The following is an 18071-nucleotide window of genomic DNA, read 5'->3' as shown; positions in this document are numbered from 1 at the left end:
GAAATTCCTGTACAAACTTGATTCTTTTTTTCCTCTGACCAAAATTTATCTTCCCAAACCTGATGTTTTTATGTAGATGATACAGGTGTTGAAGATACATGTTCTGAGACAGTAACTTTTACAAGAGATGCTCTGTAGATCGGTATCTCTCAGTAATCAAAGATTCTGGTGTTACTAGAAGGACAGATGAAATGTTACATTTTTTAAACAGTTACCTAAGTCTGCAGTAAAGTTGCATGTTAAGATTTCCTATTTTACTTTGGGTCAGACTCCAGGAGTGGGGATAGATTCTGAGTTCTGTATGTGGCAATTCCTGGGAGCAAGGATCTCTTTTAAGTGGCCATTTCTGAGATCAACAAGAGCAGATTACTTTCTTTCCAGTTCTTCAGATCAGTTCCTAGTCAACACTTTTAAGAGCAGATTGAAAACCTTAAAAGAACTGCTCAACCATGCAAAACACGCAGCTCCACGTGCGATGCCACGTTCATACAAAAATGCTCTGAAGCTACTGCTTGCAATAATAACACAGATCATAGCAATGGACAATTTTTGCTGTGAAAACATTTATACTTCAGCTGTCAAGCAGTACATCAATTGCTTTAAACTTCCATCACACAAAATCAATGTATTTCTCGTGACAGGGAATGGGAAAGAGCTAGGCACACAGTCTGTAAGGGATGCAATGGCTTTGTCTGACACCCAGGCTCTGGAGTATTGCTCAGAGGGTAAACTCGGTGTGGGAGATGCAAAGAGCCTAGTTCTGCCCTATGTCTCTTGCCTGCTTTCTGTGTCTTGCAGCAGTGCTTTCTTTGGAAACAATTCAGCTCTGAAGTGCCAGGTTTGACAAAGGAAACTAACAGTCATGACTGAAAGTGCTCTCTTGAGAGCTTACTAAAAGAAAGAAAATTTATTTTGAACTTAGAAGTAATAGCACTCTGTTCCTTTTCAAGTGTATAAGATGTTTATACACATCAATTAAAAACAGATAATAATTTATTTTTTCTTTTTTTTTCTACCAGATGATTTTCTGGTCATTTGCTTAAGTAGAATTTGACACTTCTTGGGTCACTTAAAAACATGTAATGAAGCCCTAATGACAGGAAGGGATGACAAAGCCATCGCTACTTTATAACCCACATTACACTAACTGCAAAATGACTGCCTGAATCAGTCCTCCATGGTTTCCACAGTGATGTGGAACAGCTAATCCTGTGCAAGTGTTTTTTGCCAGCAGGAAGAGAGAATTATGCTGTTAATACCAATACGATGATTTTAGTCAGGAACAGTATGTCTGGCACTGGAAGAAGCAGTGCCTATCTGCCACATAGGTGGCATTACTGGCGTAATGACTTCATGTTATTTTATTTAAGTTAAAAACAGTCACCCTGCATCTGAACAGGGTTAAGAGATCAACAACACGCACAGAAAACCAGCTTTGGTCTTAGAATCTCCATCTGCAATATTCAAATGTGTCTACATTTTCATGAGGTTATGACCATCAGAAGTAATTTTTTTAAATTTAATCTACCACCCTTACAAAAATGAAATGAGATTTCAATATAAGATTAAAAAGATTGTGAAGAAGTAAGTTTGAAGGTGATTTAAAGAGGCTGTCTCTTATGGGTTGTAGTCTGAGACATCCATCTTTGCTTTTGTATTGCACAAGGACACATTCATATTTGTGGATTCTACCAGGCTCTGATGTACCTAAAATGTGGCTCACAACTGAGCACACACATCCCAGAACGTTTACTGTTCTTTAAATTCTTGTATTAACTGATGTAATACACGTGTAATTTAAAATAAGCATTCAAGGTAAATGAATGGGTAGACTTTAACCTCAGTGCTTCAAGTTCCAGTCTGTACAAGACAACAAATACTGATTATCCGGTGGGATGAAGTAAGTGTTAGCTTTGGAAAAACTGCATGGTAAGAAGCACTGTAAGAGGGAAGAAAACACAGGTGATATTTCCTTTCTGCAAATAGCTCAAAAATAACCTGTGGGGAAAATCTGACTACATGTTCATGCACAATCATTTTTATCTGTGCATATTCACAGTTGTAACAGCCTAACTCCTGAACTGACATAGCAGTCTTATTTAAAATAATTTTGGTGACTTTTTAAATACATAGGATTCCTGTTAGTTATCTCTATCAGCAGTTATGTTAATTTAGAAAGACAGAACAGCTTACCATAAAGTGCTTGTGCTAACATAAGGGAGGCAGCAGGATGTTATCAATGGGAGGACATAGAAAATTGCTCCTTTCAGCCCCATGTTAAAGATTGGACCCTTAATCATCTTTCAGAATTATGGGCCAATACTCATTAATGCATCAGCATTTACAGAGACGTGATTAAATCAGTCCTAGATAGGAAGAAAGTTACCAAAGTTTCTAGCATTTTAGATGCACACAAAATCATTTAAGTCATCCAGACAGTTTCACAGAATCAAGCCTTGCTTTAAAGGAATTTAACAGGCACAGTTTAAAACATATTAGCATTTCTCAAAATATGAAGAATGTCTTGTCTATTGTACAAGAAACAAGCATGGAGTATAAAGAACACCAGTCATTACTAGGTTGAACTAAGGACTGTGTAACATTGCTCACTCCATTCAAAACCAGAAGTGTCTTGAATTAAACCACTATAAGAACCACTTAACTTTAGGCATTTACATCTAAGCTTATTTGAATCTGCCTTTATAGTTAACATTGAAAACCAGGCATACACAAACCCATTTCATCCTAACACAGAAATGTTCACACCCTTGCACACTTCGTGCCAGCTTTCCCATGCATGTGAGATGCCAGTAAGCTGTTTTAGAATTACACATGCTTACTGCACAAATATAAAGCTTCCTTGAAGAAAAGTTATCAAATCTGATTTTTTAAACTAGGTCTCCACAAACACCTGATAAAGTTTAATCCACAAAACTTAACTGCACATTCCCTGTTTAATGGTTTTACATTCACATCAAAGTGGTTTCACCCATTAGAAATAGTTTATTTTCTACATTGTTTGCAAAATTTATTTTTAGCATGCATTGTAATGAATGACAGAGGCACATTCCAACAGAGTACTACAGCTGTTTAAAGAATGAAAAACAACCAGTCAGTTTTCCCTCCACAACATGAGGTCTCATAACAAGATTAGTTTTACAACAAAGTGCTTATTCTTCAAAGTAATGCAGCAACACTTGAGCCTATTTAAGAGTTATTGTAGGCAGCCTCCATCAAACAAGTTAGTAGTATTTTGATAGGACAGCCATCCAGAAACTTTTGAAGACAATGTCAATATTTTAATAGCTGTTTCCAAAAGCTTGCAAGTCCCGTTGTTTTGGCAGGCACCGAATTGTTTAAAAATTGATCTCTGATCTGCAGTTACTGGATAGGGCAAGTGTTAGTGTTAGCCTGGTCAGTCTGAAACTGAGAGGGAGCAAAATGAGTAGAGTGTTTTGGGGTTTTTGTTGGTTTATTTTTTAAAGTTTTGTTTTATAAGTGGATAGTTAAATATATTTCAGGACATTTGTAGGCTTTCTATTAAAGCCACTTCTTTAGGTGACCCATTTTTTTTTTACAGAAAAAAGTCCTCACATATGCTGTGTTATCAGAAGAACCAAAAAGGGGAAATAATGTTCCTTGAAACACATAAACAAGTTGTTATAAGCCTACTAAGATGGTAATCAACAAATAGGGTTGAACAATATCTCCAAGAAAGAGTCTAAAATTAAAAAAAGCTGAGGGAACTAGATTTCAGATTCCTTTATACAGTGTTAGGAGTTGGTTTGCATGTTGCACTTTTCTCCATCAATTAAATAAATAATTTCTCCTTTTGATCAACTAGGTACATCATTTTTAGCAATAGAGTTCACTTTCAAATTTTAAGGTGCACATATAATCCTTTCTACCACCCTCAATATTTTGAGTTTTAAGAAAATTTTCTTAGGAGTTCAACACACTTTTCTCATTGTTCAGTAATGACTAATATGCATAACCTCTGCCAAGAGCTGTCTACAGTGAACCCTGTAACTTTTAATGATGCCACCATAAGAAAGATGACTCAGGACCTTCCTCCCAGTGTAAGAGTCATGGGAAACAAGAAGCAGGGCAAAGATGTCACTAAGCCATCAAACATAGGACCAAAGTTGAATAAAATGCCTTTTTTCAGAACTTAGCCACAATTGTTTGTGTAATCTTCACAGTGTTTTGCTAACTTGCTTTTGTATTCCTATACTTCCAGGAAATCCAAAACCATTTGCAGCTTCTGGTTCATTGTTAATAACTGCAGTTGTCTTTAAGAATGATTCTAAGTTTTGTAGATAAATGGAAAGTTACTTACGACAGTAGAAAAGTTCCACTAATACGATAACTGTCCATCTTTTGGTATTTCTTTCTCAAAAACATTCAGGTTTGGGGCCTGAACCAGATTAGGCTCTGAAAATAGATTTTTGGATAGCTCTAGAAGCAACTACTGTAATACATAACAGATTTTAAAACTGAGGCATTTTGGAAGCAGTCAACACAGTCTAAAATTTTTATGCAATTTGTAACACATTATGTACTTATGGCTCGATTTAGATCAACATCAATGCAGCAATTACCAAGAAAAACCTTACCACTCCAAGGCAGGGACAAAGACACCTCTTCACATGTTAATACAGATATTACTGCTGGTCCTTATAGAAGTTAGTCAAAGAAATAGCAAGGTATGCTGAAAGAGGAATAAGCTACACGCTCATCAACATTCTTGGTTACTTAACATAGCTATGCCAAAATTTTCAAGCCCCCATCTGAAATGGCTATTCACTGGCAGATACTACACAATCAATTAATGAAACTTTACAGTGACAGAAATGGCAAGGCGCACATAAGGAAGAAAAATGCATTGGCACTATTATTCCAAAGGTGAATATTTGTAACTTGGTTTCAATTAGGAGAAATGTTACAAAACTGGAAGACTTAATTAACTAAATAGAACACTTTTCACCAAAATACATAACTAAGGTTCTTCTAACAATCAATTTCCTCAAAACAAAAAACTAACCATAAATCTGTTATTGACAAAGACCAATGCTTTTAGCTCTGGAAGCCACTAAACTGAAGTATCCAGACATCTGAAATTATCAAGTACTTTAAACTCCCATTAAATGCAGTATATCACATTAGATATCCAGGACTAAAAAGTCTACCAACAGTTTAAAATAAACATTCACATTTAACAAAAGAACATGTATAGGATAGTTCTTCATAACACTTTTTTCCAGGAATCAAATTACATCTGTTATAGTTACGGTGTCCCAAATACTCCTTTGTAAGCTACTGAAATTTATACATAGAATCTATTAGCAACACAGAACTGATTTAGTATTCTCTTCAGAAAGCATCTGCTCAAAGTTGAAAATCTGGATGACAACATTTACAGTGTTAAAAGTGCTTCTACAATGAATATACTGTTCAGATACACAGTCTCAGAATACTTCGTGAACTCTGAAATGGTTATCTAAGGAGGGAACGTCATCAGCAAAATGCAGTTGATCATTTATTTCCACACCAAATTCTTCAAGTATCTGTACAAATTTCTCATGCTCTCTTCCAATCCATGACCTCATTGTGTCAAACACTTGGTACGGTGTAACATGAGCATGAACTTCAATTCCTGTCTCTGCAAGTTCTTTCAGCATTTCAGGGTAAGTAACCCAAGTATTGCTTCCTCCCGAGTGACCACCATCCAACCAGTACATTGCTTTTATGTTTTTTAAGAAGGCATCCGTGTTCTTGTCTTTTTTAGCTTCCTTCAGCTCATAAAGCAGCTGGTTCAAAACCACACAACCTTTACTGAAGCCAATCAAAGTAAATGACACTGCACCTACAGCAGACGGTACCATGAAGTTCACAGCAGAATTATTGGAGCATTCACAATCTCTCTCCCTTTCCGTGGATGAGCAGCCATTGGTTGTAGGAACAGACTGCGGCTGTGATTTACAAGCAGCTATTTTTGCATCCTTGCTGACACCATGCACACTTTTCTGGGACAGCAGAATATTCTGAGAGAGTCTGAATGCATTAACTAGCAAAGCATGGAGATGCTTGAAAGCTCCAAAGTCAGTGCTGTGCTCTGGTGCTCCAAACATGTTACTGGCCACAAAGTTGTCATAACAACTGAATTTGTGCAGGTGCATTCGAGAACACTTTATGACCCAAATAAAGCTATTGGGGAACCGGCGAGCAAGTATGGTAGCAACATTTTCGAAACTCCAGTGCTCCCACTGAAAGTTTTCTGGATGGCAAGACATGACGTCATGATAGTTCTGAAAAATTAAAAAAAATAAAACACAAAAGATGCATTACTTCATTCTGAAAAGACTTCAGCTCCAATGTACTCATATTTTTAAGAAAGGACTGTAAGAGAGAAACATGCATTAGAGGCGCTCACTTGCTAGGCTTGCAGGACAAGAAACACATTAAAAAACCAGATGCATTTAGGTTTACTTATTCTACTTTAATATTTTTACCACACTTTTTAATACCCCCAAAATTAATACAATAAAAATAAGCACACAAAAGTATTAATAATTCTTGTTGACTTCATGCCAAAAGAAGATTAAAGTATTATTCAACTTAGTATGACACAGAATACATAATTTTACTGTATTATGTCCATCTATGGAAATACCAATTCCCTTATTTCAAATCAACAACAGACTTAGAACTTTGTAATAAGTTTTCTATCTGATATACAGAAAAAAAAAAATCCCTCTCATTCAGCTGTAGGAAGTCTTTATTGCCCTTGTTCACATCCATAAAGGGTATAGATGGAAAAAACCTATCCCCAAGTCATGAATGGTCTTTATATCTGAAGTCATAATGGCAAAGAATACTACTTCATTTATTTTATTAAGCAATAATGAAGCCATACCCAGAAACGGCAATCAGGCAGGGGTTCTTAGGCCATCTCAATCCTTAAAATAAAAAGTTCTGCATCTTTACCTTACAGAAAAGGAAAGCCTTTTCCTTAGAAGAAAAAGCCACCACCCCTGCTTTTGAGAAGTAGTAATGACATTTGAGATTAGCTGGCTATGCAAAGTGCCAGAGCATGCAACGTTACAGAGCTCGACCATGTGCGCAGGGACAGCACTTCAGGGTCTCTGCAATTTCTTGCCAGCTCAGAGACCACAACTGCCTTCTCAGGGCAGGCTGAGAAAGCATCAGATTCCTGTGCCCATCAAATTCTTCCAGGACAGCGTCTGGCCTATCCGTACACCTGCACGGTGACATGGTGTTCTGCCTGGTGAGGACAACTTGCCATCTTAGGGTTTCATTATCTTGTCTCCACTGACAGTCCCTGACACGCTTTCAGACACTGCCATCCCCACTATAGCACTGGGCAGTGCTTCAGTGCTGGAGCGTGTCCAGAGATGGGCAACAAAGCTCGTGAAGGGTCTGGAGCACCAGTCCTCTGAGAAGCAGCTGAAGGAGCTGGGGTTGTCTAGCCTGGAACGAAGGAAGCACAGGGGAGACCTTATTGCAACTACCTGAAAGGAGGTTGTAGCCAGGTGGGAGTTGGTCTCTTCTCTCAGGCAACTAGTGGGAGGACAAGAGGACAGAGTCTTAAGCTGCACCAGGGGAGGTTCAGGTTGGACATTAGGAAAAATTTCTTCATAGAAAGGGTGATTAGACATTGGAATGGGCTGCCCAGGGAAGTGGTGGAGTCACTGCCCCTGAAGGTGTTTAAGGAAAGACTGGACGTGGCACTCAGTGCCATGGTCTGGTTGACACAGTCCTGTTGGATTGGACTCGATGATCTTCAGAGGTCTTTTCCAACCTGGTTCATTCCGTGAAGACGACTCACCTCCCCTGCACTGCTGCTCCAGCTCAGGTTTCCGGAGGGCCCGTTCCCGCTCGCTGTGCCCGCCGGTGACGGGCAGCGAGATGCTCCCCGGGGGCAGAGCTCTGATGGCCCCGGCAGCCCGTCAAAGCCCACCCGCACAGCCCCTGCAGCGCCGCCGCCCCGCTCCCTCCCGCAGCCCTGCGCCGTACCTTGCACGTCCCCCGGGAAGTACACCGACGTGGTGCTGCGGCAGCGGGGCCGGGCCGCGGCGCGCGGCGGGCGGCGCGGCGGCAGCAGCAGCAGCTCGTTGGCGCGGTTGCGGCTCCGCGCCCGGCACCTCGCGGGCAGCCGCAGCCCACGGCGGGCTCAGCCGCGCCGCGAGAGCCCCGCGCTGGCGCCCGCTGCCGCCGCCGCCCGCAGGGCCCCGGCGCAGGCGGCCGGCGCCCCGCAGAGGCTTCATGGCGTTGCCCAGCTGGAGCGCGGCGGGGCCGCCGAGCCCGCAGGAGCAGCCGCGGCGGCGGCAGCGACGGCAGGCGCGGACACCGCCGGCTCATGGGAACGCCCGCGCGCCGCGCGCCGCCGCGCTCGCGCGCCTGCGCAACGCCCCCGGCCCCGCCCGCCGGCCCGCCCCCGGAGCCCTCGGGAGGGAGCAGGCAGGGGGCGCCGCACGTGCGCGGCCGCGCGCCGGGCCGGTGCCCCGCCCCCGCCGTGACGTCACGGAGGCCGTTATAAGGGCAGCGGCGGGGGCCGTGAGGGGGTGTCTCTGTCCTGCGGGACGGACGCGGGGAGGGGGGGTTTGGTGCGTGGTGTTGTGCGAAACTGTGCGTTCTACGCGGCAGACAAAGCAAGGAAACAGAGTCTGTCCTTTACTCCTGACCGTACCCAGTTGCTTTCTCTGGAATTTTGGTATTTCACGTCTTCATTCCTTTGCTGTGTTTTCCTAGTCTGCTTAAAAGCACTTGTATGCAAAGCTGGGAAGCCACCAGATGCCAAGTCTGACTCTCACTAGCGGAGTCAGTTGTGAAGGAAGCAGCGCTAACTGACCAGTGATTGTGTAATCAAGTAATCAAACTGTTGACTGGTTTCTTCTTGTTGGTAAACTCAACAAACGAAAGGAAATATGGTGATACTAAGATTATTTGTTCGTGTAGCAGGCTAGAAACAAGCAGAATGCTTTAGATTGGCTTGTTTTCTAGGTATAAATTCTAGCCTGCATGTTTTTGTGCAGCCTGCTCACAGAGATTCAGTTTGAGCAATGAGGTGGTCATGGTCTCCTTGGCACACTTCTGCTTCTTGTGAGTATGTCTTTGGGCTCGTTACAGAACCAGCTAAACAGTTCTCAGTTTCTGTGTTCTGAAGCTCATCCAAAGGCTCTTCCAGAAAGCAGACCTGAACCTTTGTCACTGAGGGTCCACACGGACTCTCAGAAGAACATCACGTTGTGATATATACTTGGGATTCCATTGTTTAGTATGTGAGCAATACATATTTTTCTTTATTTGTAGAAACCAGAACAAAGTTGATGCCTGACCCTCTTGATGGAGTAAGACATTTTAAAGGATATTTTTTCTCTTTGTGTTTCTAGGAATAACAGCGATTAATTAAAATTTTTGTTGACTTGTGTTTTATAGATGTTTGTCTTAAACTGCTTATTTTTAAACTTAACGCTACTTTTTTTTTTTAATGAAAATTGTCTTTGATACGTTTAAAGCTTGTTTCTCAAACCCTGAAAAAGCAAATCCAGATTCTGGTCACCAGAAGATGGTGCTGTGTGGTTCAGTTTGAAAAATCTGTATCAGAACAGTTTATCTGGTTATAACACCCTTATAGGTGTTATAACACCCTTCATGTCTTAGAAGACTGATATCAGAGGTGCATTTCAACAATGCTTTTTTTTGTTGTTGTTAGCAGATAATTAATATAGACAATATTTCTAATGCCTTTACTATAAAGCTAGCAGTCAGTTCCAAATGCAGTCTTTGAAACTAGAGTTCTTCTGGGAATTCCTGCCCGTGCTCCTAGTTTTCCCCGTGACCATGCCCAAAGGGTATAATCTGACTGGAAACTTTCTTAATGCCTCTGCTAACGAAGCAAAATTATTTAGGAAAAGAGCTGTAACTCCTTCATAGACCTATTGAACTGTCTATTTCAGTTCATAGAGGCATATTTTCTTAATCCAATTTTGAGCAATTCTGGTTCATGCTGATGCTAAAACTTTTGATTAGAAGGGTCAGTGAAGCCTTATCACTTCTGTTCCCCATTAGGTCCTGTGCTAAAGCAATATTAGGTGAGACCTACTAAATGTATACATGTAAGAAAAAACCAAGTGGTCTGCTTTTGTCATAGGAAGATGATAATTTAGAAAAAAAAGCCCAGAGAAACTGAGGAAAAATAATGCCTGTGCTCTGAAAGTCTGTTACTTGGACCTAGGTTGGTCAGGTTTGCTTGCAAAGGCAGAGCTCTGTTATGATACCTGATGAAGTAGTAAGGATCCATCAAAGGGAAGTGGTAAGGAGAGTGAAAGTTTCCAATGTAGTAATTATTGTTGAGAAATGTGAATAATTACTATCACTAGCATGGAAAAAAATAAATCTGTGCTCTTATCCTCCTGTGGCCTATATTTCCTTCTGTGGTTTCTCCAGATGAAAGATTAACTTGCCCAGAATGGTTTACAGATATTATTAGTGTTGTGGTGACAATTCTGGTAACCAAAGTTGATGCTGGTACTTCTGCCCAGAAATCCTTTTACAGTGTGTTCATTATGCAACTGTTACCAGGTAATTAAAGCTAATATACAGGGTGGCATAGAGGCTTTCAGCTTCATCCCAAATGCTACATGAGCCTTGTGGGAGAACATGAACATTAGTCTGTATCTTCATCAGAATGCAGATACACACAATTACCAAATAATGAAAATGGCTCTCTTTTGGTTATAGGAAATAATGGTGTACATGACATGTTTTTCTCCCCTTAAAATAGAAAGCACCAACCTATTCCTACTCTCAAGAAGATCCAAAAAATCTTCCATGGCATAATATAAATTGTGATGGAGACTGATCACTCTGAGTTTGCTTCCAAACTTTGTCATGTGGCTATTGAAATAAGTAAGCAGAGTCAATAATTGTGTGTATCAGTCCTTAAAAATATCACCCATGATATACTGTATTTTGAGGGGCCTTTGTCTGCCTTCATGTTTGTTCTTTTTTCTGTGATGCCTCATTCCTCTTCTGCTTTCTTCTTCTTTACAAATTTACAATTTTTTCTTACTCTGTTCTCTGTTATCGTAAAAAGAAAGATGTTTTCTTTTTACATGTTGCTGGTCTTACTACATCTGCTCTTCTTTCCCCACAGCAGCCCTCACAGTTTTTATACATGAGATCAGTCATGAGCTGACCACTGAGTTGCAGCAGAACAGCCTGTCCTGCAGGTGCAGCTCACTGCTCATTTTTCCTTCCTTCTGTAGGTGGGACAGGGAAGTAAAGTGCATAATGTTTTTTCATGACTTTGCAGAAATCTACCAATACATCTCAGGGAGTTTGGCAGAAATAATGTATATTATGGTTGATTAGCAGTGATGAGAGACGTGAATTAATGTGTGAACATTAATTGCTCTGGAGAGAGAGAAGGAAGGGCTTACTCGCCTCTTCAGTCTCTCTGAGTTCCCATACAGGCCTTCTGTGGTTCCTGCAGAGGGGTTAATTAGTCTAACCTGGCAGAGGCAACTACATCTGCAGTTTCTAACTAGAAAGAGTACCACAGCAAAAGTCATCTTTATGACACTCAAAGAACTTTTTCTGGAATTGTCTCTGTTTCACTGCCTCTATAGCATGTATGCTAATCCCGTGCTTTCATTTGGAGCCCACATAAACAGCACAGAATAGCATTCTGGTTGTATCATTTTTGTAGATCAAGAAAATATGTTGTGGTTTGTTTTAGTCATAGCACTTAGACTAAAGCATTTTAATAGGTGCTTTAATGAAATTCTAAGTGACGAACAACTGTCTCCTGATGTGACAATAATAACTTTAGCCAAGTATTCCATATATTTGAATTTATATCTGTTCATATGTAGCAACTGTAATATTTCATGGTATTTCAGTGATCTTCAGAAGAACATGCTTCCTGCCCAACTCATGTGCAGTGTGCATATATACATATTTGCATATCTGTGTATTATATTTTGCATTCTAGTTTCCTTTTAAACATTTTTTAACTGCATATGCATTGAAATTGCCAGTTTGCATTTTGGCAGAGGATTGGAATAACTGTGAAAACACCTGGTAAAAACTGGTAGGAAACTCCTTTGCAGTTGATATGCAGCTGTGTCTTTCACTATTGAGAGAAAGTGCTGGGCCTGGCTCATCATTCTTTTGGGTAAGGTAACACTTTAAGGACTCAGTTACCTGTCTCTGTGGTGGTATGCACAGAGAAATTCCCAGTGGCTGCACAGTGATGAATGGCAGGGTCTTGGCTTGTAATTTTAATAGTGGCAACAGTTCAAATGAAATTACAGCTATTATGCTCCATTATAAGTACTAAACAATTTACTTCTGCTGAAATTCCTACTGACAGCTCTGCCTGCCAGCATCCATCTTTTGTGTGTGTATGGATATTCAGGAGATCATAGGGGAGAATAAATCACTCTCTAGGCAATTTACTGAGTTGTATGAAAGTGAGAATAAAAGCTTTTCAGCATGAAAAATAAATCCATGTTCCTTTTATGTCAGCTGTGTGGAGATGCTGCTAAAATAACAGGATATAGGATCTCATTTCTGGTTTTTTTTTCAATGCTGAAAAAAATTAAGAATGTACAAAGTAGTTGGAACCACTGCTACTGCTTAAAACACCTCTTTCTCTTGTTCTGTTTTCCTGTGGAAATTGGTTTTGTTTAATCACGCATCTGTCTATCTTTCTAATACCTTTCTGTCAGTCCTTTCCATTGCCTCTATTGGCTGCTGTAAGTGGAGAGCAGGAGTTGCAGATAACCTGGGAATATTGGGAAAACTGCTGAATTGATAGATTAGGATGAGTCAAATGAATGCCCCTGCTGGAGGAAAGCTGGGGGGAATTCAGCCTCTGTACAGCATGTTTGAAAGCAATACACTGAAAATTCACTATGTGTTGGGTATGCACATTGGAACCAGCATGTGCTGTCTTTGTCCTGGTCCAGTGCACAGGAAGGTAGGTGGTGGGTAGGAAGGGCTGGAATTACTCTGATAGAAAATTTAAGAGCAAAAGACACAAGTCCATAAAAAAGCTTTGGTAGTTCTGCTGTTCATGGAGCACATGGTTAAACGACAAACAAAGTTTCTGTGCTTTGCAGTTTGTTTAAGCATACAAGAAAATCTTGTGGCTTAAGGAAACTTTATGCTGTCTGGTATAAGTCAATATAAATTAGGAAATATATTTGGGATTTAAGAGAACATACAGTGGCCCAAGTAGTATAATAGAAGGGGATTTTCTTGCTTAAAGAAATGGACAAAACTCAGCCCCCTAACTATTTCTGCAGTCTGAGGTTTGGCAGTGAAATTATGAAATTCTGGCTTGTGTGCTTGTATCTCAATTTCCCTTCTCTCTTATTCTCTTCCTTAGAATATTCTGACTTTGTGGATGGGTACCACACTGTACTGAGCATGCAATTAACTTCTGCCATCCCATATTTTAACTTTGATCGCTGCATCCACAAAAACGAGGTCAGAATTTGGCCTCAGATAGTATCTTTGCACCGTGGATTTCTGGAACTGATACCACATTGACTGGTCAAGTTTTTTTTCCGAAAGTGGTTTGAGACATTGCTTACATGGTACATTACACAAACAGAAGGCAAATAGGTCCTCAACTTGAAATAAGCTGTTTGTCAGAGAACAGTATTTTCTTGGGTAGAGCACTGCAAAAGCTCAGGACTGTCACAGTTCATTTGTTTATGGGACGCTGATTTTAAAAAGTATTATTCAAGTCAAATATGGCAGTGTTAAATGAGGGACAGATTTAACTATAGGACTTCTAGTGGATACAGGAATTCTTCAACTTCCAGTTATATTTTCCAATAGGTAATGACAGTGGAAAGTGTGCAACAGGCAACGTTTGTCACTTTACAGTATCAGGTGATTCTTCATTCTCTATGCAAATAATCCTCTTGCAGTCGGTGCATAATGTGGAATATCCCTTTTGTTTGTAGATAGATTTGGAAGATTTCAGCAGTAGTAATATATATGATACTGTAAATAAAAGTATATCTAATAACTTAAATTATTACCATTCAAAGTATTTAAGCGTGTACTTCTCTTCAGCTTTATCAAAGGACTTGTCTTCAAGTGTAGGCAGAAAATTATATATATATGTGTGATATGGAGAATTGAGGTTTTTGCTATTTACTGCATACTTGAAATCTCAAATTTTTATCCTCCCCTAGGGCATGAATATAGTCAACTACTAATGCTAAATACTTATGCCTATAACAATCTCATTTAATTAAAGCAACTCCTGTTGGTATGTTACTTAAGAAGGCATCTTGTTTTTCATGTTCCTAAAGCATTTTTAACTCTTCTCCCAAAAGAAACTTCTGTCTGATCAGAAGAAAGATGAGGCTTATTTCCCACTTGTCTGATGTATCTGCCATTGCTTTTTCCTTCTTCTGTTTGCAGAGCTTTGCTATTGCAAATACCAGCTGTTCTAGACTGAATTCAAACCTACCGATAATAGGTTTACTTTTTTCTTATCTTCCTTGGACACATTTCACATTATCCCAACTAGAAATTTACTGAACAAATTGGGAGTTAGGAGTCCTTCCTGTGATAGTTTTGCAAGAAGTATTAAATACATGGGCTTTAATTTAAATGGATACTAGTTAATGATAACATTAAACTTGGAGGAAAGTGTTTATGTGAATGGGGACATTCGTACATCTACCAGCAGAAAGTAGCCCACTGATTCATATGTAGGGTGAGGTGAAAGACAGTTTTCTGCCAAAAAGACACAGCTGTATCTTTAGATAGTGGAAGTACATCTAAGAATGCTCACATCCCAGCAGGATTGTCTGTGAGTGGTACTTTCATAGAGCTAGACATTATAAAAAGAAGTTTCAATTGTATAGGCATTATTTATTTAAAAAGCCAATAGACTGATATGAGTTTTTACAGTGCCAGCATCAGAACAACTCTTCTATGCAAAAAGAACCAGAACATTTTCCCTTATGTTAAAATAAACACGTGCAGGACAGTGGCATAACTGTTCTCAGATGCATGTGAGTTTTGAATTAGGTCAAATATTAAAATGACACAAAGCCAATGAGTAGAATTCAGATTTCTCCTTGTGGAGAAGGATTTTATTATGGAGGCACTATAAAGCTTTTGTATTTACTATTAATTTCTTTTTATTGAAGTACTTGAGATTTGCAGCTTTTGTAAGTGGGTTTTTTTGTCATACCAGCTCAAAGTTGCTTTTTAAATTCTTCTATTTGATGGAAAAATAAGACTTGCATTTTTTTCATTAAAGGGCATTGTTTTGATATTTGATATGCAAAAACGTGGGGATATTGATAATAAAACAATATTTGAGTGTCAAACCTTCAAATATTAACATTCTAACATTCAGTACCCAAATAAAATAAACTGTTACTGAGTTTTGTTAAATACAAAAAAGAGCAGCATACCAACATTTTAGTCTCTCTATCAAGGAGAAAGACTTAAAGTTATTTGGGTGGGTATTTTGTTGTTGCTTTTTGTTTGGTTTGTTTTTTGGTTCATGTTTTTTTGTTGTTTTTTTTTTTTTAAGTAAAACAAAAATGTTTCTGGGAGGAAGGTGGTGCCTGGTCTGAGTTATGAGAAATAAGTCATTTAGTAGCAGTTGGGCCATTATGGAAAAGGAACTGAATCTTCCATGTGTTTTGTAGGGGAGCAGGCAGGCAGCATTCCCTGCTTTGCAAGTAAGGCTGCTTAGAATTGAAAATTCTTGTTCCAGATTGGCATTTATCATTATTTTCTCAGCCAGCAGCTCCTGAGAAGAAAGCACTGAGAGAAAAGATTCTCTAGGCGTTTATTTTCCCAATGGTCATGTATAAATATGCAAAGAATTCTGGCTGAAGCATTGCTGTTGGCTTTGGTTTTATTTTCATTTTCAATGCAAAACTTCTCATTCTTAATTTCATCCTGAATACTTTTAGTAAAATGCAGATATGCTTTCCCCCAAATACACTACAAATCTGTTCTAAAAGGCATACCACTTAGAAATTCTGCAGAAGGTTCTTTTTTAATGTTAAAATGTAACAATAAGGAAACTTTTATCTGGAAAAGATTTAATTAACTATCACTAGAGCTTTAGGACAAACAAGTAAAATCAACAGTGCTCCTTATTTTCAGATCTGAAGTATTCAATGAAGGTCTGATAAACTGATGTTTTAATACTGCAGGTCTAATGTTTGCAAAGGAACTTGAAGGAAGGTAAGTTTCTTTCATTCAATAACAAACACAAGTAAGCTTTTCATGAATCTGAGTAATTAAGGAAATGACAACCTAATTCTTACAGGCTGTATTCACTGCAGGACAATAAGAAGTTGAGCTGTATCACTGTATTTGAAGATGAAAATTCAGAAAATAGGTTTCATGTCTATGATTCCAAAAGTCGTAGAACCTTAGATTGGAGCTTGGATTGGAGGGGACTTTCCTTCCATCCCCGCACCATAAGCAGGGACACCTTTAACTAGTTCAGGTTGCTCAAAGCCCCATTCAGCCTGGCCTTGAACACTTCCAGGGATAGAGCATCCACAGTTTCTCTGGGCAATGTTATACATGAGAATAAACAATGAGCAAAGATGACATAGTAGTCCCTTCATAAGGCTCTGTTATAAACTTGAGTTACAGCTTCATTGTGAGTGAAATTCTATCAGTAATGTTTGATACCACACTGGATTCCAAAGGATAGTTCTGGTTCAGGTTTGTTCACCTGCAGAGGGTTGAAAACGCCTGTTGACAGTCATTCTGCTCTGCTCTAGGACTTAAAGCTGAAGTCCTGTCAAACCTAAGTAGCTTTTGGTTTGTCTTCCAAGATTTGCTCTGAATTTAAAGGTTTTTCCAAACAAACAAATTTTGGGGAGGAGTGAGGAAAGAGATTAGAGGAAAGGAGCTGGGAGGAAAGACAATTCTCCAGATGCAACTCACTTGAAGCTGCTGTATTTTATTTTACTTCAGAAAAAAGGTAAGCAAAGTCTGCACCTGTGGAGGAGGAGTCTGGCAGCCAGAAAGCAGCTTTGCCAAAAAGGTTCTGTGGGCACTGAGCTGACCACGTTCCAGCAGTGCACCATTATGGCAGGGGGCACTGATACTTTCGGCTGTGCAAGGACAAGTGTTGCCAGCAGGTTGAGGGAGGTGGTCCTTTCCCCTCTAATTGGCACTGGTGAGGTCATGTCTGCAGAACCACATCCAGTTCAGCACTTTCCACTACACAGGACATGAACACACCAGAGCAAGTCTGGTCAAGAGCTGGCAATATGATTAAGGGGCAGGAGCATCTTTCATACAAATTGAGGCTGAGAGAGCTGGGAGTGTTTAGCCTAGAAGAAAGAAAGCTCAGGGGGGTGTTAACAAGGTGTATAAACACCTGTTGAAGTGACTAAAGACAGTGAAACCCAACTCCTCTTGGAGGTGCCCAGCGACACGACAAGAGGTAGTGGAGATACACTGAAGTACAGGAAGCTACATTTAAATATAAGGGAAAACTTCTTTTCTATAAGGGTGATGAAACATCAGGACAGGTTCCCTAGAGAGGTTGTGGGGTCTTCATACTTGGAATATTCAGATGTCTTGAGTAACCTGCCCAAGCTGATCCTGCTTTCAGCAGGTGGGTTGGTCTGGATGTCTCTGGACACCCCTTCCAACTTTAGCCATTCTGTGATTCCCTAATTCATCTCCAGAAGCCATGCAGAATGATGTTTTGTTCTGTGAGGAGGTTTGTTACCAGGCTTCACTCAGCTACTTTTATAATGAAAGTCCATCTTCAGAATACCTGGTGACATTCAGTGTTTCTAGCTGGTATAGGTTTGCCCCTTTATGTTTTTCTGAGAAAAAAAAAAAACAAAACAAAACAAAAAAACAACAACAAAAAAAAAACCAAAAAACAAATGCCCCAAATCAAACAAACCTACAAAAAAACCCCCAAAACACTAAACAAAAATCTGTAATTGATTACAGGTTCAACAGAGCTGTTGCTTTTCAAGATTTAATTTGGTGCCATCTTGTGAAGTTTTGTT

General features: G+C 39.7%; 1 protein-coding gene across 1 annotated transcript; it reads right to left on the bottom strand.

Moving 5' to 3' along the window:
• Positions 1–1346: 1346 nt before the first annotated feature.
• CUNH2orf69 (chromosome unknown C2orf69 homolog) lies at positions 1347–8369 on the bottom strand (the record flags this gene model as incomplete). Its single annotated transcript, XM_029959597.1, is given in 5 exon segments — positions 1347–6308; positions 8033–8062; positions 8064–8254; positions 8257–8284; positions 8286–8369. Coding segments are annotated over 5 exon segments (1173 nt in total), but the record flags the coding sequence as incomplete, so codon positions are not given.
• Between the last annotated feature and the right edge of the window lie 9702 nt (positions 8370–18071).

This window comes from Manacus vitellinus, unplaced genomic scaffold (genome assembly GCF_001715985.3).
Source record: "Manacus vitellinus isolate BGI_N305 unplaced genomic scaffold, ASM171598v3 scaffold_20_pilon, whole genome shotgun sequence".
Lineage (NCBI taxonomy): Eukaryota > Metazoa > Chordata > Aves > Passeriformes > Pipridae > Manacus > Manacus vitellinus.
This window is presented reverse-complemented; position numbering and strand designations above follow the sequence as displayed.